The sequence below is a fragment of the Glycine soja genome, chromosome 9 (assembly GCF_004193775.1).
Source record: "Glycine soja cultivar W05 chromosome 9, ASM419377v2, whole genome shotgun sequence".
NCBI classification, from domain to species: domain Eukaryota; kingdom Viridiplantae; phylum Streptophyta; class Magnoliopsida; order Fabales; family Fabaceae; genus Glycine; species Glycine soja.
This window is the reverse complement of record NC_041010.1, coordinates 4,386,747-4,408,452: the sequence shown is the minus strand read 5'-3', so window position 1 is coordinate 4,408,452 and position 21,706 is coordinate 4,386,747. Positions and strand designations below refer to the sequence as shown.

At 31.5% G+C, this 21,706-nt stretch overlaps 2 protein-coding genes across 2 annotated transcripts; both read left to right on the top strand.

Moving 5' to 3' along the window:
- The first annotated feature begins 1,332 nt into the window (after positions 1-1,332).
- Positions 1,333-4,020, top strand: LOC114367067 (EEF1A lysine methyltransferase 4-like). The gene is made up of 9 exons (XM_028324156.1): positions 1,333-1,676; positions 1,826-1,942; positions 2,235-2,303; positions 2,402-2,421; positions 2,515-2,567; positions 2,684-2,714; positions 2,830-2,908; positions 3,359-3,498; positions 3,690-4,020. The coding sequence occupies exons 1-9, from the start codon at positions 1,508-1,510 to the stop codon at positions 3,732-3,734; spliced, it is 723 nt and encodes a 240-aa protein (XP_028179957.1). The 5' UTR covers positions 1,333-1,507; the 3' UTR covers positions 3,735-4,020.
- Positions 4,021-10,835: 6,815 nt separating this feature from the next.
- LOC114367506 (choline-phosphate cytidylyltransferase 1-like) lies at positions 10,836-19,861 on the top strand. The gene is made up of 8 exons (XM_028324696.1): positions 10,836-11,193; positions 11,695-11,808; positions 13,451-13,546; positions 17,874-17,916; positions 18,211-18,366; positions 18,502-18,582; positions 19,194-19,304; positions 19,446-19,861. Exons 1-8 carry the CDS (start codon positions 11,060-11,062, stop codon positions 19,566-19,568), a joined length of 858 nt encoding a protein of 285 aa, XP_028180497.1. The 5' UTR covers positions 10,836-11,059; the 3' UTR covers positions 19,569-19,861.
- Positions 19,862-21,706: the final 1,845 nt, after the last annotated feature.

Sequence of the window (21,706 nt, the reverse complement as noted above, 5' to 3'; positions counted from 1 at the left end):
ATAAGAGAACAAGTTCAAATCCGATATAACGTTGAACATTAAAAAAATAAATTATTTTAATAATTAACTACTAGATGATTAAATCGATAAAAAGAGCACTTTAATAATGATCTTAAGCTAAATCTGTTAACCAATAAAAATTAACTATGGTGTGAAATGAACCAAATTTTAATCAAAATAACTATTCGATAGTAATGATTATTATGAAATAATCTATGCTTTACTTCGCATTTTACATCAGGAGCGTCCATATCACAGTGCAAGATTACCAAAGTTTGGGGGGGAATTTATTATAATTAAATGATTAAAGTGATGCATACATAAAGTGATAGGTATAAAAAGTGCATGTAAATTACATTATTTTTATTGACACATACAATGAAAAAAAAACATATTCCTAGCATCATTTATTTTTAAATTAAAAATACTCCTCCTTAAAATAAAAATATTAACAAACTATTAAAAAAAGAGAAATATTATTAATAATAATAAATTTATTTTTTATATATAAATTTAAGATAATTTTATTATTATCAACTAAATTAGTTCTTTCTTTAATTTTAGTGAATTAGATAAATGCGTTTTGAATAAAGAAAGTAATAAGATACCAAGAAAATATAATTATACATGTTGATTTGGTTCTTAAAACTTGTAGGAATATAATTTAGTCTCTAAATTTATGGACTTTATTGCGAGTAAGTTCTTTTAACACGGAGGTAATCAAATTAACATACTAAATTTATTATGCAGTTGATAAATATAAAAATTAAAGAGTTGTAAATTATTGGAAAAAAATAGTTGTAAATTAATAAATTGAAGCACTAAATGTAACTAAATTTAAAACAAAAAATAATTTACAAACTTGCAATATAAAATAATATATTATCATCATTATTTAATTACAAATTGCTATTCCTAACATGATATATTTAATCCTTGTAAGAAAATAATATATTTGTAATTTTTTATAATAACTATCATTTTAAAATTTATACAAACAATTATTTTAAAATATAATATTTTATACTAATAATACATAAAAGGAAAATGTTAAAGCACTAGTTAATGCACTAAAATAATAATTTTTTTATTATTGAAATGTACACAATTATATCATTTATAATTTTTTTTATGTTTTTCTATTATCTTTGTAATAATAATTTTTTTAAAGACATTGATCAGTGAGATCGTTAATTTTATAATTCTATAAATATTATTTTCTTTTCCAATGAAATTATTTAAGTAGTCTGTAAGAGAAGGTAAGTATAGTGTTCGACAACAACATAAAAGAATCACTCACCAGAATGTGGCATGCCACGTCATGCAACTAAATGTTGCTTTCATTTCTTGATTTTCTTCTCTCATAATTTCCCTTTCGAGATTCGTCGAAAAAAAAACAAACTCGTGACTGCAACATCTTCCCTCATAAGGCAGTCATCATTCATTAGATAATAAGAAGATTCGATTCAATTCAACAACAAAAGAGTGAGTGAGTGAGTGAATAGTGATGACAACGAGTACCCAAGCCTACGGTGAACCATGGTACTGGGACAACCGCTACTCCAACGAACCTGGTCCCTTTGATTGGTACCAAAAGTACCTCACTTTGGCTCCAATCATCAACCTTTATGTTCCTCCTAGCCACCCTGTTCTCGTTGTTGGTTGTGGCAACTCAGGCACGTTTTTCTTCACTCCATTCATACCCATCTTTTTCTTTTTTCTGTTTTTGTTTTGTTTTTTTCTTCAGATCTCGTTAAAGGATGCCTACCCACCCTTTTGTTTGGATTGGATAAAGATTAGATTTTTATGTTCTGGGTGTTTGCAGCTTTCAGCGAAGGCATGGTGGTTGATGGCGGTTACACGGATGTTGTCAACATTGATATATCTTCGGTTGTTATTGAAGCTATGAAAACCAAACACCAAGATTGTCCCCAATTGAAATGTATCCTTGCTTTGTGATTTATCTGTGCCTATTCCATGTTATGGAATTATAAATGAGTTTAATTGTTATAATGTTATGCAGTGTCTGTAAAACAAAATTACATTATCAACTAATCCGAAATCATCCTTGTGAAATGTGACGACTTTCGACAAACTTATCATTAGTGGTAATCTGTGATGGGATAACAATTTTTCGTATATTTTAATTAAATTCATCTTAGAAATATAGAACATTTTAACTTCGAGATGATAATTACAATGTTGAGGGTGAACCGTCCTTAATTATTGGGCAGTTATGAAAATGGACGTCAGAGATATGAATGATTTTCAATCAGGGTCTTTTGGTGCTGTTATTGACAAAGGTGTGCTTACTTTTTTAATTTAATCTTTTCATCTGTTTTATTATAATTAGTGCCTATTGGACAATGGATTGTGCTGACTGTTTGATTGTGTTTTTCAGGGACTCTTGACTCTATCTTGGTGAGTGTAGCGATGGTAATGCTCATTGAAATGCTCGTATGTTTGACAAGTCTTATTTAATATAGTTTGCTTGGTGCATGTTTTTGTTTGTAGTGTGGAAATAATTCAAGGCAGAATGCTACCAAAATGCTTGAGGAGATTTGGAGGTAGAATAAAACCATGAACAAAAGTCTATAATTCTTCTACAGCTTCTGTTTTATTTTGGATTTTTTTTATTCTTGATCTGTTCACCATTATTGAAGCAGTTGATGACACACTATAGGGTCCTCAAGGATAAAGGAGTTTATGTCCTGGTAATTGCACCTCTTTTTTTTAAGCATCCATCTGCTTTCAGATTTACTCTCTAATGAATAGATTGTGTCTTTGCATTTCACCTGATCAGCCTTGAATGCTTGTAAAAAACTGCAGGTGACATATGGAGCTCCACTATATCGCCTGCGCTTGCTACAGGAATCATGCTCTTGGACAATAAAACTTCATGTGATAGGTTGGCTTAAATCTTAAAGTCAATGTCATTTTCTATTTCAAGTTTTATGAGCCTATTACATCTTTTCTGTTCTATATCTATCAGATGTGTGTCTACAGACTTCTAGTTCTGTCATTTACTTTTTGTAGTAGTAATTCAGAAGTCCCAAATAAAATACGAGTTGGAATAAAGCTAAGCCCCACGAGTACTTGTTGTAAACTAAAATGCATTTTTGTTGTGGGGATCTGCTGAATTAGTGGTTATTTCCTTGCTGGTTTAATGCATGAGGCATTGCTATATGGCTTTTGATGTGTGCCGCATGCTTTATTAATCTTTTCCCCTTAAAGCATCCAACTTAAGTGTCCTTACTAAGTTGCCAATGTGCTACTCTTGATTCAATTATATATGCATTTTTAGTCTTATGCATTCACAATTGGAGTGTAAATTAAGCCCTAGTCATGGTATATGCAGAGAAACTTGCCTCAGAAGAGAAATCTGATAATCCATTTTGGGAGCTGACAAAACCAGTTCCACTTAATGATGATGGAAGCTCTGTGGAGGAAGCCCTAGGACAGAATCCGGATGTCCATTATATATATATTTGCACTAAGGTAACCACATTCATGGCACTTAGGCTTGTAACTTGTTGTATGCCCTTGGTCAATAGTACATGTCACATACCACTTTTTTGATCCACTAAGCTTCATGATTTGAAATTCACGCTTCTGAGTGAAGTTGAGTGTAGCTTTGTCCATTCTTTGCCCGTTTGGACTAATCATTTTTGTTATAATGCTTCTGCCAGGAAATTTCTGCTAACTCACACAAATGCATGACTGGGGCTGTTTAGAGAGGGAGGCATGCATTTTCACTCTCTACAAATTTATGTTACTGTAGTTGATCCTGGAACTTTTAATGTTAATTCCTAAGTCAAAAACTTTTCTTTGCGACCATACAAATTATGATTTTCTCTGTGTGTGATACTAAGACAGCAGCATTTCTTTAATTTCAAATTTGATTGATTACATTTCCATGACTTTTCCGTTAACTGAACCATTTGTATGCAGTGTCAAAATGTATTTTTTCTTGTACCTTCCTCATGAATTTTCTAGAAACAACAGTTACCTTTTATTTTATTTTTTTGTCATTGTTATCTTATATTTTAAGCTTTTCAATATGTCGATTTTTGTTTTTTTATGCAGCCAATTACTCAAATCTCAAGCTTTTATTAGATGCAAATTTAGCGATAATCTCTGTTTTTCACACTTGCTTCTACATCAAAGGAACCGATCAGTACTGTCAAGTTATAAAGTGCAAGCCTATATTATATGACTAAAGAGCTTTTAGGATGAATTCATTTTCTGTTTACAAATGAACCATAAAAGATTCTCGAATTAACATTGTTCACACATGAACTATAAATGTTTGTCATCTTATAGTTGCAGTATTAGAGCCGTTCAAAAAACGGTTATTCTAATAAACAAATTGAACCACTTCAAGTTCAAAGCGAATCATTTTTATAAAGTGGTTTGGTCCCAAAACGGTTCTTGCTGAAAAAAGTTGTTAGAAATGCTAGTAACACTCTAAAACTCTTTGTCTAATACTCTATGTGATTGGTTGAAATATAGTGAAAATCATCAATTTTAGATAGTCCTATTTCTCTTTTGATGATTCTCTCTTTTGATTCAAATGATGAGTTTTACAAAAATGAGTGATTTTCAATCATTTCAATCAATAACAGAGAAAATATGTATATAAAAAAAGTGTCAAAGAGAGTATTACTAGCATTTTTCAAGTTGTGTATAAAAATGTTGGTTTATTTAGTCATGAATTGAGGTGGATCAACTAGGTAAGTCGGATTAGCTTGTCTCAACTACTTTTTTTTTTAATTTACCCTTTTTCCTAATAATTTTTCCATTTTTATTTCATTTTCTTTTCCTCTGTTTTTGTTACAATGAATTAATATGTTGTTGAATTTTTAAAATTTATACTTTTCTATATAGTTCTTGTATTATTTATTTTATTTTTTATTTTTAATTTGGTGAGTCAACTGGTGAGTAAATATGCTTAACCACCAACATGTGGTGAGTTGAGTCCGGTTGTATATTTTTTTACTCTCGTCAAATGACTTTGGTTGGACTCACTCATCTTCTGAATAACTCATGGTGAGTAAACTCGATTGGTTACTTTTGATACTTAGTCCAACTTGAATAGGATTACTTCTAGTGAAGAATACATATGATCTAGATAAAAAAAAAAGTACAACTTTTCTACAAAATAAGATTAAATAGAAATGAGAAAAAAAAAACAAGAAAAAGAAAATGTATTTTTTTCAATGACACTCTGTAGGTATAATTGTGCAAAATATTTGAATAATTTTAATTTTAAAATTTATTTATTTTTATTAAAAATTACATGAATAAATAAAAATTATAGTTAAACTATTTTTAAATATATGTTATGGTTATTTATATATATTTTTAGTAAATATCCACAAATACTCATAGATACATGCAAATATTAAAAACATTTGGCTTAATTACAAATTTAGTCCCCTTATTTATCTCAGCTCACAAATTGGGTCCCCCTGTAATTTAATTTACCAATTGAGTCTTCCATTTTTTTTGCAATCTTGTTATTTAGTATAACACCCAATTTTTTTGAAAAATAAATTAAAAAGGATTTTATTTAACAATAAATAGAGATTTAGGAAAATAATGAGATTTTTGTAAATTAAATAAATAAGAAGAAATAGTTTTATTAATTAAAATAATGATTTTTTTAAGGTAAATAAAATAAAAATATGTTCTTAGAAAATAAAAAAGATGTTTTATTTATTCATTTGATATGGAATAAAATAAAGTTCCTTTTGTAAAATAATAAAATAAAGAATAAAGTAAATAATAGGCTGAGAGTATCTTAACTAGAGAAATATTAGATAAGTTTTACATTTATATTTATGATACATCTCTATGCTATCTCTTCCTCTCAAATTCGTTTTCCCTTTTCTCTTCCAAATTTTTTTTTTCTCGCATACACTCAAACTACAATCCTAAAACCTTTAACCGTTGGATCTTCGTCGTGAAAATTGAACACCATGTTTTGAACTCATTTTCTCACATTCCCACCATTGGGATTTGACGAAATAATGTCTGTGGTAAAAGAAATGTCCTTCGTACGGAGCTCCTATTTTCCCGCATACACCCAAACCTGTCATAGTAAAACTATGATCTCGAATTTGTTAACTGTTAGATCGTTGTGAAATTCAAACACCAGATTTGAAACTCATTTTCGCACATCCCACAGTTGGAATTTACGTAATAATGTCTATGGTGAGAGCAATGTCTCTTGTACGAAGACAGTGAAACGGAGGCTCCAATCTCTTATCCTTCTCTCTAATGCTTGGAAATCCTAACATAACAACCAGAGGAAAAGCTTGAGGAATCTTAGGGAACTGCTAAAGACACTGCTATCATGCTGAACTACACACATGAGCTCACTTAGAGGTAAGAAATAAGTTTGTTGCAGTTGGGGTTAGAATAAACATGTGTAGAGATCCTTAAGGGATCAAATTGGAGTTTATTTTGGGATGTTTACTATATTGTAATTCTTCCTTTACGATTATAATTACGAGATTGTTGTGTTTGACGGGTCAATTGATGTCCTAATGCGAATTGGTTGATAAAATTGAGTGCTCTTGGTGATTTTTTGTTTTTGAACCTACGATTTTGTTCCTTTAATTTTGATATGATTATGTGAAATTGTTTAAAGATTTTACTCCCCATGTTGTGAGAAACATTTTTATATAATTCGTTTGTGTTTTGGACAAGATTCATTAGATTAGTGTGATAAATTGTTATATTGGGATGGATCATGAAATTGTGATTGAGATTGTGTGTAAGTGATAAATTGAATATGTCATGAATTGTGAGATACATGTGTATTGACATATTATTGTGCATTGAGTTGTGAGCTATGAACCGTATAATCACACAACTGTAAGACTCTTTAAGGTCAACGGGTTAATGCACGACAAGTATTGTGATGTGATCCACTGTGGGAACCTGACGAGTTTAATCACTTTGAGATGCGACAAGTTAAAATTATTTTGACAACAATTAAGGAGTCATGTGTTTTGTATAGTTTATAGATAGTCTGTGTGCTAAAATATTTTCGGGATTGGACCTAAATCAGGAAGGAGAGACCCTGATGAACTCTTTGGAGTCTAGGCCTTCGGGTAAATACACCCGATTTGAATGTTCCTTTAAGCTTGTACCGATCCCATATGGTTGGAACATTCTCAAAGACTTGTCTCCCTATGATTTTACCTAATGAGAGTGACCTAACTTACCAGCGTGTGATCTGCTTTATCATGTACTCATGGGCACTTGACGAAGTTTTTCACTAACATGGTACCACATTGCATATAAGATTGAGTCTTAGTATATTTGTTGCATAACGCTTGTGTATTGATCGATATTGATTGGTTGAGTGATGTTGTGTTTTGATCCTTGAGTACGTGAATGATGTGAAAATATGTGAGATGTGTAGTGTTGAGATGTGATGTCACACGATAAGTGATGGAATGACGTGAATTGTGTTTAAGTAAGTTGTATTTCATTTATATGATATGCATATCTATGTTGTTATGTTTCTCTCTATTAGTTAGGAATGTGATAACTTACTTCTTGTGTGCTGTTTGTGTTTGGATCCTGTGATGATCTCGAACTTTGTGTTCGTAGGAGTAGATAGTTAAGTGGACGACTATGAAAAACCTCATGCTAAAGGATGTTGAAACACAATGCTTTGATAGAATGCAACATTGGAAATTGGTTTCTGTATTATTTGTATAATGTTTTGAACATGTTACTTTATGTTATTCCGCTGCATAACTTGTTTCCTTTTGTAAAAAAATTGGATGACCTTGTTTTGGGCCAAAAATGTTTTTATACTCTTATTTGATAAGTTTTTAATTTGATGATTAATGCAAATGTGAATTTTTTATACACGTGAGTTCCTTTATATTTATTGAATAAAATCATTTTAATTAATTCTACATTTTAATGTATGATATTATATAAATATGTATGCTGGGATAATGAGTGTCACATTTAGTCTCAATCCAAAAATTAAACGTTAACTATTAATTACTTACGTTAATCATCACGTATTACATTTTTATTGGACGTTGAATAAAAAATTGAAGCATTCATTAGTGCCTTCCGCATCCTAAATCCAGAAGTACCCATTCCAACTTTGAAAGAGAATATCCGCTTTAAAGTGAGAAATTTTATAAAAAAAAGAGTGAGAAAAAAAATCTAATTTTTAGTATCTAACATTCAACCGTCGACACATGATAAGGTGCTTAATAGTTTTTATAGGTATATAAATATAAATTACATGAAAGATGACGTCACATTCAAAAAAGCCGGCTACTTTTGTTAGTAACTCAATAAAGAAATGGGTGTCATCTTTCTCTAACTATACAATTTTTTAATTTGAGGTTTTAATATTTAATACTATTGAAGTCGGTAGATAAATTCCTATTAAGAATACCCATGCCAACATTCAACTATTAACTTGGGATTTCCCTCCATGCCACCCATTCTACCTTATCTTGACTCTGACATCCTCATATCTTATCTACCTCCCTAATTGTAAGACCGTTGTCATTCATGTCTATTCTGAAGCCAACAGATGTGTTAATTAGGTAGCTAATTTAGGTTGCTCGGATCTTTCACTTGGACCATTCTAGACTACATCTCGTGGAAGATGCTATAGGCTATTATATATAGGCCTCGTTTTGTTCGTTAGCCCTTTTGTTTTCTATCTTAATTATGATTAAAAAGAGTATTTTGGAGAATACTTATTCAATTATCATGTAGATTGTGTACTCTGGTGGCCTAAGTTGGTTTATTATAAGAAAAAAGAAAAGAAAAGAAAAGACAAAGTAACATTCTAGACTCATAATCTATACCATTCAATATTTTGAATGTTGCTTGCGACAAATTTCCCCATCTCGGGTTCTTTTAAAAAGTATTTCTCCAGATGGGATTGTTTTGTTATTATTTCCGGCAGGGGGAAGTTTTTAACGTGAAATGCATGGGGCATGCAGCCAAACCGCCATTGCCAATGGCGAGTTTGGTCTCAGTGAAGGACTCGCCACTGCCAGTGGCGATATGTCCATGCAAGGCACAAATCGCCATTCGTACTGGCGATATACACAACGCGTAGGGAACCGCCAGTCAAACTGGCGAGTTCCAATGGCTAGAGGGTGCAGGCCTAGCCCTGCGAGAGCAGGCATGGCAGTGCAGAAGGAAGCAGACGCGCAGGGTGCAGGCCAAATCGTCACTCCCATTGGCGGTTTGCCTTGCACTGGGATCGTCAGCATGGCTGGCAGGTTGCTTCTACATTTTGAAAAATTTCATCCTCATCCTTCAGCTTTTATAATGGAAGAGGATGAAAATTTTCAAAATGTAGAAGTAACCCGCCAGCCATGCTGACGATCCCAGTGCAAGGCAAACCGCCAATGGGAGTGACGATTTGGCCTGCACCCTGCGCGTCTGCTTCCTTCTGCACTGCCATGCCTGCTCTCGCAGGGCTAGGCCTGCACCCTCTAGCCATTGGAACTCGCCAGTTTGACTGGCGGTTCCCTACGCGTTGTGTATATCGCCAGTACGAATGGCGATTTGTGCCTTGCATGGACATATCGCCTGTGGTAGTGGCGAGTCCTTCACTGAGACCAAACTCGTCATTGGCAATGGCGGTTTGGCTGCATGCCCCATGCATTTCACGTTAAAAACTGTCCCCTGCCAGAAATAATAACAAAACAACCCCATCTGGGAAAATACTTTTTAAAAGAACCCAGATGGAGAAATTTACCGTTGCTTGCACATAAATACAATCATTGAAGTTTATTCTACGGCACAATTTATTGGGACCCCATGTTTCTATGGGAGCATGACATTGTTTCTCAGAGAGCATGACATTGCAGATATAGAAAGAAGCGTTCGTCGGTGAGTGATGGAAAATATTGCACAAGAGGAAAATTGGCAAAAAGAAAAAAAAAGAGACAAAATAGAAAGAAATTCAAACCATAAGATAAAACAAATTGTTATCTGAATCGTTGAAAAACACAGAACCAGTCTGATACTTTTTAAAAATCTATTATAATAAATGATTTTTCAAACATTACAATAAAGCGAATCAACATAAAAATAGTATGCTTTAAAGAAAAAACATAAAAATGGTCTGAATTTTGAACTGTGATTTTATTTACTGATTATACTAATTAGCTTTACTTCCATTAAAAAATACCAGATTGATAGTGTGGTGGATTACGGTATGTTATGGTAGTTACATTCGGTGGTTTTTATCTGTGCAACACATACACATGCACTGTGCTTATGTTGGATGACTTTGTGTTTTTCATTTGTTTTCTTTTTTTTACAGAAAAGAAAAATGAAAACACAACCTTCTTCCCATATTTTTCATGAGTTACACTCTCGCCTTTTAGTCAGTTAGTCTATAATAATTATCTACTTTTACTACATTCTTTTATTTATATTTCTTTTTCACTTGTTTTTTTTTCAATTTTCAATTAATAAATTTTGATTTCTCTAAAATTATTATTAAATACAAAGCATACATAATTATAGAAAAAAAATTCCAAAATATAATATTTCTTTTTTACTGCAAAATACAATATTTCTTGATTCATTTCTTGATTTTTACTCAAAAACTTTAGAAGACAAGCAAGAAAGAACAGACAAAGATGATGTGATATAGTTGAATAGATAAACTTATCTTTTAACATGTAATTATGAGTTGAATTCTTAATTGTACTTATAAAAAATATATATGTTGTTAGATGAGTTCAACCTCTTGAACAAAAGCCATAAGTGATTTGTCCTTAAATGACATTTCTTGCTTTTTTTTCCCTAAAGCTAAAGGAACATTATAACTCCCTTTAATTTTAGGGCCATTTCATTAATTTCCATCCGTTTCAGCTATCATCTGGTTGGGCGGGTCTGAGGTGGGTCCAGACAAAAATGGTTTGGGAAGATCGTGGCCAGATCTTAAACCTCACTCACACACACTTTTCTTCATTCCTTCACTTCTCTCTGTCTCTCTCTCTCTCTCAATCTCAAACACACACACACAGAACAGAGTGTGATGGAAGAACAAGAAGAGTGCCAAGTTGGGGAAACCAAGGAAACTCCAACTCCTCCTGTTCGAGTCTATGCTGATGGGATTTATGATCTCTTTCACTTCGGCCATGCCCGTTCTCTCGAGCAAGCCAAAAAACTGTAATTTCATAACCACCTTTTTTGTTTTGTTTTTTTTTTCCTCTCTCTACCCATCTTCGTGTTCTTCATTTTTCATTTCAAAAGAACACGCTTTTATGGTTCTGAGTTCAACCCCATCTTTTGTTGCTTTCTGGGTTGGTTGGTGCATGTTCATGGACTAAACTTGACTTCCACTATACTTGTAAGGAAAAATAAAACATGGGATAAAAAATTAGTTAATTATATTTAATTAATTGAATCAATTTCAATTAAATAATAACTTCTTTTTTAATTTATCTTTCATTCAAAATTGGTAATGACAATGTGTTTTTTTCTTATATTCAAGACAAAAAAAATATGTTTTTTTCTTCTTCTTATATTTATATTTAAGACGAGAGGGAGTAACTCCCAATTTGGTTAATTTCCCACTTCAAAACGAGGATTTGAATTTTTTTTTTTCTATTTTTAAAAAAGGGAAGTTGTTCATGTTTTTCCATTCCTTTGGCTTTTTCTTAATTGAAGGTTTCCGAACACTTATCTTCTTGTTGGATGCTGCAATGATGAGATCACCCATAAGTATAAGGGCAAAACTGTCATGACTGAGAAGGAACGCTATGAGTCTCTTCGCCACTGCAGGTTTTCTCTTTTTTCTCTCTTTCCTTTTTGACTCATTGTTGCTTATGCTCCAACTTTTTACTATACATTTCCTGAGAAAGCTTCTATCTTATCAAAAGATTGATTAAAGAGAAATGTTAGCAGCACACTTTTCTTTTGAACGCACTTTCTATTATTTGTTGAAATTTATTAAAAATCACTTAATTTTGTGGATCCCACATTTAATGACTCTCTATCTAGATTTTGTAGTTTTCCATAAGTTTCAATCAATGAGTGTGTCTTAAGAGGAGTGTGTTGCTACCACTCCTCTGGATTAAATAGTACTTACATAAACAATATAAAGGGTTTATAAACGGTCAAACAATAAAGAATTGCCATATGTGGTAATTTTTGTTGACTTTTACAATAACTATCTCAAAAGTCATATCTACTATGATTTCTAATTGAGGTAACTATCATTTTAGTTCATGAAAGTGTATAATGTTGCCAGAATAATCTCTGAAACTAAGGAAATTCTAAATAATCCCCTGAAATTTTCAATTATTTCAATTAAGCCCTAAATTTAATCATTTATTGTTATTTTGGTCTCTAAACATATCCTAATATTATCACTCAAGTCACATTTTTTATTTTGAATTTTGGACCAAAAAGGACGTTTGAGGAAATCATCAACGGAGATCTCAAACTTAATAATATTTCTGAAACTTTGGTTTTTAACTGTGTTGAATGGTATTGTGCGATCCATGTAGCTGACTTTACCTAGTGGGATATAGCTTTGTTGTTGTTGTTTGGACTAATGTCATAGGTACTTGTTTGAAATTTCTGTAGTTTCCGGCACTAATGTGCTAGCACTATACACTTTCACTGACTAAAATAGTGGTTTACTCTTTCGAATTGGTGAGTGTAAAAGCTCTTTACATTATCATAGGTTTTAAACTTAATAATTATAGTTGGTTCAGGTCAGATTTTGATTGAATATAGTTTGATGGCTCGTGCTCTGTTTCATTTACTTGTCCTTTCTTTCACTACACTGCTGGGAAACTGATTGCATGGTTTCTGACCATGATACAATATTTGGTTTGTTGACTATTTTCCATAGTAGTCTGATGAATGAAGATATTGGAACTGTGAAAGTATACATATGAGATTATAGTTTTGATTTTAGATTATAGACAAGTCATGTGTGTCATTTGTTCTGTTTCCATTATTCAAGCCAGTGCTTTTGGACTCAGATGACTGGCTAACTGAGTACATTCGTGCCAATTTGTAACGTCGGAGTTCTTTGATGCCTCTGTGGCCATAGAAATGCATGTTAATTTTTCTGATCCCCGTTGCTGAGATATTTTTGAGTTAGTTGCATCTTATAGCTGATTTCAGATGTTATATTTTTTGGAAGCTGATCTTACCAAATTATTGGATTTTGGAACCCTCATTTTATTTGTATATGGCTGTGGACTATTGTTTCATCTAGTTATGCTTTGGAGGATGGGTTTTACTTAAATCTTCCAAAGAAAATTTATAAATTCAGTCCATTTGTTCAACTCACTTAAATTGCTTTTAAATTCCTGATTACAGTATATTGGAACTTTTCTTTTTTAGTTCAATTAATTGCTTTCACTATGGTATTAGAGTGTGTGAAGATTTTGAATTGTACTTGTTCCAGGTGGGTTGATGAAGTCATTCCAGATGCGCCATGGGTAATCACTCAGGAGTTCCTTGACAAGCATCAAATTGACTATGTGGCACATGATAGTCTTCCGTAAGGTTAACCAACCCCAGGCTAGTGCTTTCCTTTGTATTTGATCAAGGTTTAAAATTTGTGACTTCTTCATGAAAAATTATCAACACCAGAATAGAATTACTTGACACTGAATGGATGTGCAGACATTCTTGGTTCTTGCAGCTGTGATGTGAAAAGTTTAGGGTTCTTAAGTAGGAAGCATGGATACAATACAGGACATAGGTATGAAGCTATGATAAAAGTATAAGAGTCCGACACAAACACAGGGACACAACAGATTCCTAAAAGTATAAGACACAACGACATGGCTGAGGCATGCTATATAAGAAACCATCAAAATAACATATGGTTATACAATGTCATATCCTAAAAAAGAAATCCTTAGCATTAAATTTGGCATCGCAATGGAAAGTATTATTGCTTGTACGTTAATTTCTTTTGAAAATATAGTTGTTTAGAAGGAAAAAGAGGTGCTAAATTCTATTTAAAAAGAAAAAAAAAATTATGTTGTAAAATAAGCGTAACTCACAAAATTAAGGGAGATGAATGCATACTTTTTTATTGAATTATCATCATTTGTTTAAATACAGATTTATTGTAACAGAAAGAAACAATGATAACTGACTTCCTAAATAATGACAAACCACTAACATAACATTAACAAACCACTAACATAACGACTACTAAGTAACAAAAAATAAAACAACTAATCTTAAAAACTTGGTCAAACAATTAATAGAAAATAACAAACTAACATGCAACTATTGATACACGTTCAACACTCCTCCTTGTATCAGTGGTTGACAAGTCCAAGTTTCTCTCTTTGTTGCTTAAGATTTAATGTAGTCGTATCCATGTCTATCTAAATGCTCTCTTTTTCAACACATAGTGACTTTGCTTTAGTAGCTATTCGTGCAGTCTCCTTGAAATTTCTTGTAGCAGTAGCAACTTTCTTTTCCGCTTTTAGTTCTGAGACTCTTTTATCTATGAAAATAATCCTTTGCTTGAAGGGTGATATACCTTGCTGGATGCTTGACTGCATCTCTTTAAATCCAGAGAACTTTATTTATCTTATTTTCTACAGCTTCTAAATTTAATTTGAGTCATTGTCTGCTATTTTCATTTTTTTCTGTTTAACTAAAGCAAGAAGTTGTTCCAATTCACTCATTAACACATCCTTTCTTTTACAAAGAATCTCTTTCTTTTTTGTCATTCTGGATTTAATGCTCACTAGTATTATTCAATTCTTAACGAGTTTCATTCATAAATTGTGATTCAATCTCCAACTCCATCTTTTTAACCTCCAAGACTTCAGAGGATGATAGTCATTGGTCTATTTCTTTTGAATACACTGACGATGCTCTCTTCATGGCAGAATCTGTATTATTTAAAGCATTCGTGCATAATGGTCAAGTGAGATTGTGCATTGTTCCTCAACAGCTGCGTGATGAAAATGACCTAATCTTTTGTGCCAGACTTTTGTATTGTTTACAGTGACTGGGATAGGCTGCTTGCTCCTCCTTCAACGGATCAAATGAGAAACTTTTGTCTCATTTTGATATGGAAAATTTCATTGTCATTGACATCTTTAATCAAAGAGTGCTTATTTTCAAAGATGACTTTAAACCCCTTCTCTATTAATTGTTCCACACTTAGCAAGTTTTGATGAATCTGAGGTATACAAAACATCATAAATTAATGGTTAAATTATTTTTTTAGTACATATAGTTTTACGATTCTTACCTTTTTGGTCCCTATAGTTTGAAAGTGATTTTTTTAGTCCCAATAGTTTACATTTTAATTCTCTTTTAGTCCTTATAGTTTTGAAAGTAGTTTTTTTAGTCCTTATAATTTGTATTTTAATTCTCTTTTAGTCCTTATAATTTGAAAGTGATCTTCTTAGTCCCTATATTTTATATCTTAATTTCATTTTAGTCCTTACCATCAAAATATAAGTAATATTATCAATTACAATTAACTACAAAAATATTAACAAGTAATCCGTAACTAATTTATTGTAAGATAATTTATAATAAAAAAAATAATTGATAGTTTATAATTAATTTGTAGTTAATTATTTTTATATATTTTTTTGTAGTAAAGACTAAAAGGTAATTAAAATACAAATTATAGGAACTAAAAATATCACTTTTAAACTATAGGGACTAAAAGAGAATTATAATACAAACTATAAGGACCAACAGGAACACTTTTAAATTACAGGGACTAAAAGAGAATTAAAATGTAAAGTATAAGGACTAAAAATATCACTTTCAAACTATAAGAACTGAAAAAGTAAGAATTATGAAACAATAGGAACCAAATGAGTAATTTAACCTAAATTAATTTTGTACCTGCACAATTTTCAATGGCTACAGTTCCCTTTCCTTCAAGGGTGATAAGATCACCATTGTCAATTCTAACTTTTGATACATGTGATTTGTCCAATTCTCTGAAAACCTCTTGATCGTGGGTCATGTGGTTGGTACAACCACTATCCACTAGCCAACATCCCCTTGAGCTGCTGCTTGTAAAATATGTTGCTACAAACAATTGCTCTTCTTCTTGTTGATCTGCAACCACCTTTGCCTCCTCTGATTTAGACTTGCATATTCGTTTTACATGTCACATATTGCCACAATTTTTGCACTTGACATCTGGCCTCCACCGACATTTTCTTTGAGGATGGTTTGTCTTTTTGCAATGCGGACAAGGAGGAAATGTCTCACCTTGTAGCTTGTTGGAGCCTTCTGGTTTTTTGTTCCTCCATTTGTTATTTTTCTTGTCTTTGTCACCTCTTGAATTTTGTGTTTTCGTATGAAAAGTACCTTGTACCACCTCCTTTTGTCTCATCATTCTTCTTTTCTCTTGGGCTTGTAAAGCACTTACATGTTTTGCCAAGGTAAATTTTGATAGATCTTTAGTATTTTTCAAGGATGTAATAGTAGCCTCAAATCTTTCAGGGATACTCACCCGTATTTTCTCAACTATTCTTGAGTCGAAAAAATTAGAACCAAGCAATCTTACTTTGTTAGCAATGCTAAGTAGCTTGTTAGCATACTCTTTAATTGTTTCAGAATCCTTCATTTTTTGCATCTCAATTTTTCTAACCAGATTTAGGGCTTGCATTCCTTTAATCCTTTCATCTCCTTCGTATTTATTCTGGAGGAAACTCCAGATTTTATATGCTGATTTGATGGTCATGATTCTAGTGGAAATTTCTTTTGAGACAGCAACAAACAAAGTAACTCTTGCCTTTGACTTTCTTGCTTTCCTTTCTTTTTGATTTTTTATCTAAGCCATTGTTGGATTAGTTGGTAAGGGAAGAACTTTGTTGTCTTCCTCAACTGCTTCCCAAAGATTATTTGCCTCCAGATGTGCCTCCATTCTTGCTGCCCAGATTTGATAATTGTCACCATCAAACATAGGTGGTGCTAGTGCTGTGTATGATTTTCCAGAATCCATTTATCAGATGAGTTGAAGCAAGATGTTTAGGTTTTTTTGTGATGAGTTTCACTTAGTTCACTCACAAGTCCTTCTTAAGAAGAAGGCTCTAGATACTAATCTGTTGTAAAACAAGCGTAAAATTAATAGAAAATAACAAACTGATAGGCAACTGCTGATACATGTTCAACAAGTTTATATAAAATAGGAAAAAATGGGTAATATGGGATGGAATTGATTGCCTATGGTTACAAAGGAGGAAGAGAGAGGTTTTGTACATTATTTTTATTTTTTATGAAGGTATAAATATATTGTATATGTATCTGTATGCATGCAACTCTTCGATCATGAACTCCCTGTATGTCACAATTCAGCATTCTGAATTCACCTAATGGGATGTCAAATTTGAATTCCCAGTCCCTTGCATTATTGAGTAACGACTACAAGGTTCTAAAATTATGATAAATCTTGCCCCTTGTAATTCATGTGTAGCTAAAAAAGCATTACTGTAGTCAACTTTAAACAAAAAAATTATATAATTTAGGTAATGTAATGATAATAATTTCATCTCTGTTCAAAGAAAATAATATATGAAGTTAGAATATACGATACCCAAGTTCTGGGATGGAGGTAGCTGTATAATATATGTATTGGCATCCAGTATGGGTACATTACAAATACGTTGCCGATTTTGAAGTATCTGCGTGCTAAGAGTTTTCATTATTACACTATCATTGTTGTTGTTATTATTTTCACTTGGTTGTTCTGTGATGCTTCTATTCTATCCGTGTGATACTTGTCTCCTTGCATTATAACTCTTACGTAAATTCTGACTGATACCTTTTTCTCCGAGTTCTTATATGTTCTCATATATGTTATTACTTCCTTTCTATTACCATAGTTATGCTGATGCAAGTGGAGCTGGAAAGGATGTGTATGAATATGTAAGTTCAAGTGATCGAACTATATTCTAATTTAGTTTCAAATAATTGAATTATTTTCTTCCTCTTTGCCTGGTGGAATTCACTTTTATTTCTCCTTCATTCAGTTTGTTGTGCCTTTTTTTTTCTCCGAACGTATGCTGATTAGCCTATGGCTTACTGCATTTTATTTGTTTAATTTTTTCATCAGTCTTACACCTTTAATGATGTCATTCTGTATCAAATTAAGACTATTTGTAACCATCTCAAATTTCCAGCTGCCGTTTATGATCTTATGACTTATAATTTCTTATATAGGTTAAGTCTGTTGGAAAATTTAAGGAAACAAAGCGGACTGATGGAATTTCTACTTCTGATATCATAATGAGAATTATCAAAGATTATAATCAATATGTAATGCGTAATTTGGACCGTGGTTATACAAGAAAGGAGCTAGGTGTTAGCTATGTCAAGGTTTGTTCTTTTGATTAGCATCTTTGTTTTGGTTGCTCTCAAAATTTTCATGTTTTAGTAAGTGGTTTCATTATTGGTTTGCTTTCTTGCTTAGGTGGGGGAACTTATCTTTGTTACACAATCTCATATTCACAGGAGAAGAGGTTGAGAATGAACATGGGACTTAAAAAATTGCAGGAGAGAGTGAAGAAACAACAAGAGGAAGTAGGAAAGAAGGTAACAACGTTGATCAGGAAATATCCTATTAGCTATTAGCATTTGCTTTGAATTTGCATTGGTAACTCTTTGCACATGAGTCTTTGAGAAAGGTTGCTTTTATCTTTTTTTATTTTATTTTATTTTTATAAGCTGTGTTGCATTTATCTTTGTATAACAGCTAATTAGTCGCCCCCATGAGAACCAAAATTCCATCTTTTCTGGGCCATTTTTTTAAAAAAATTTATATGGTAATATAAAAGAAATCAGACAAAATTATGTTGTGAGGAGAAGAGAACACATATTATAGCATTGGACTGGATTTGGATTCTTTAAAGCTAGATGTAAAGTGAGAAAGTGAGAGCACATCCACTAACCATTTATTTAAAACTAAAGCATTTTGTAAACATAACTTACTTTAAATCAACGGTAGATAGGCCATCACTTTCTCACTTTACACAGCTATCTAATATACATAATTGTCATTCTTTTTCTGTTCCTTGTTGAAGGGACAGTAAAAAATCTCACATTGTTGTTCAAGTATAATCTTTATTCCTTGCATCTTTTTCCAATTCAATATGAGTGATTTGATTCTCACTTGATGAACAAGACTATGTTGTTTAACTTTGCAGATTCAAACGGTGGGAAAAATCGCTGGAATGCACCCTAATGAATGGGTTGAAAACGCTGATCGGTTGGTTGCTGGATTTCTTGAGATGTTTGAAGAAGGTTGCCACAAAATGGTAGAATCTCTTTTACCTATCCAAAGATTGCTTACTATATAACAGTAACAAATGACTATATTTGCATCTTGTTCATCCCTACTTACATATTGCATTGTAGGTCTTCTGATGGACTAATTGGTTGGTTTACTGATATCACAGGGAACAGCAATCAGGGACAGAATACAGGAACGATTAAGGGCACAGCAGCTGAAATCTCTTCTTTATGATGAGTGGGATGATGATAATGAATTCTATGATGATGATGAATACTACACAGACTAAAGTGACAAATAAACTCGTGTGTCTAGATTTCGAACATTCCATAAGTAAGCTATCCTTTCTGTAACGACAATGTTTATTCGAACATTACTAGAAAGACAATGGATAAGTCATACATATGCAAGATGGTTTGTAAATTATTTGTCATTGTACATACATAGTTTGATTGATATCTATTTCTTGTTAAAAGAGAAGGTAGCTTTGAGAGTAACAGGGTGGGGGCAGACTTGAATTAATAATGTTTTTTATTTTTATTTTTTTCGGCTATGATAAGGGTTTTTTCCCAAGGAAGGAAATCACATGACACATTTTTTTTGTAGAACAATGTTATAATCATAGTTTTAATTTTTATTTTACTTTTTTTTCGGCCATGATAAGGGTTTCTTCACAAGGAAGGAAATCATATAACGTTTTTTTTCTCCCGATAAATATGATTAATTTGTTAGTTTTTATTAGTGTAAAAGATTCGAATTTATGACTTTTTTCCTCTCTTTCTCTTCAATTACCAAGCTTGTCTTATAACTTCATCACATGACAAGTGTTACTAAGAAATGATTAGCATTTGTTAAAAAACATTACCTGTATTTTTTCGCTCAGCAATGTTAAAAACATTACTTTGTCAATGAGGTATGCAGTATGTTCCTTGTCTCAGCCTTAAAATGAGGTAGCTTCCGTTCATCCCAAGTCTTTTTGTAAAACTGAAGAATGAAATGAAAAATGTATGTTTGTTGGTATGAATTTGTATGATGCTAAAAATAAAAATGAGATGAAATAATAAATTTGCTAACGAAAAGTTAAAATGTGATGATATCTAAGAATTAAAAGTCAATTAAGCTAATAATTATAAATGTTTAGCTTTACCTATCCATTAATATTTAAAAAAATTATTCATATGGTATTATTTTTAGAAAAATAAACCAGTCAAATGGTTCATGAAATAAAATTATACGAATTTTGTTAATGTCAATCTTTAAATTAGTTTTAAATAATCACAAGTAAACATTCATTAAAAATATTTATTACATGAATTTTTTAATATATATATATATATATATATATATATATATATATATAATTTATTACATAATATCTATTACATATAAGTTGGATAGAGCAAAGCACCATCAACCAAGATAAGCTGGGTGTTGTCGTTTGTTGACTTTTCATCTCTTTAGTCTTCATTGTAGGTCAGACTTTTTTGATTTAGCTTGTCTTTAAAACTAACTAAAAACTATTGATTTTTATTTTTATTTTTATGGAAAGGAGTACTATTTCATTTCATTTATAATGAAAGAGAAAATACAATATGGAATTCGATTATGGTAGCATAAAATCGTGATGCAGATTATGAGCAACATTAACTATTGACTTATTTTTTTAATTATCATGTTATAGATGTAAAATATTTAATTATTGTGTTAACGGTTAATCTTTATGTTCCTTAAAAGAAAGGTAATCTTTATCTAAGAAATTGTTTGATTACCTTAAATAAGATATTATCTTCATTTTTTTGAGTAGTTTGGAAAACACCCCCAACCAATAACTAAAAAATGTGAAAACACAATTGAATTTACATCCGTCATAACGGTGTTCAAAATTAACAACATAAAAAATTATGTTGTTTTTAAAAAGACTAATCATAATTAGCTAGCCTATCCACAACATCAAAAACCATATTTTTAAAAATACATCGAACATTTTATAATAAAAATATGAAATAGAATTTTAAATAAATAAAAGTTTTTTATTATTTATCCTTTGAAAACACTTCTAATAGATCAATACATTGAGCCCATGGGACCATTTATGATATCTAACATAATTCAGTTCTAAATCGTAGTTTTTCTTGTTTCTTCTTGTAAAAATCAAACAATCATAAATTAAATAATTCAAAAATAAATTACTTAAATTCCATCCATTAAAAAAGCTCTTAATTGCTTCCGTGGTAAAAAGTTACTTAATCCGATGATAAATGAATTTGTCGTTTAGTTTGGATCAATTTAAAAATGATATTAAATCTGAGTCAATACAACCCAATCTTCTGTTGGTTAGATTAGATTTGTTAATTTATCTTGTTTTCTCTCTCTCAAGAGATAACACTTTATTTTTTTGGTTAACAAGAAAATGAATTTGACTGATTA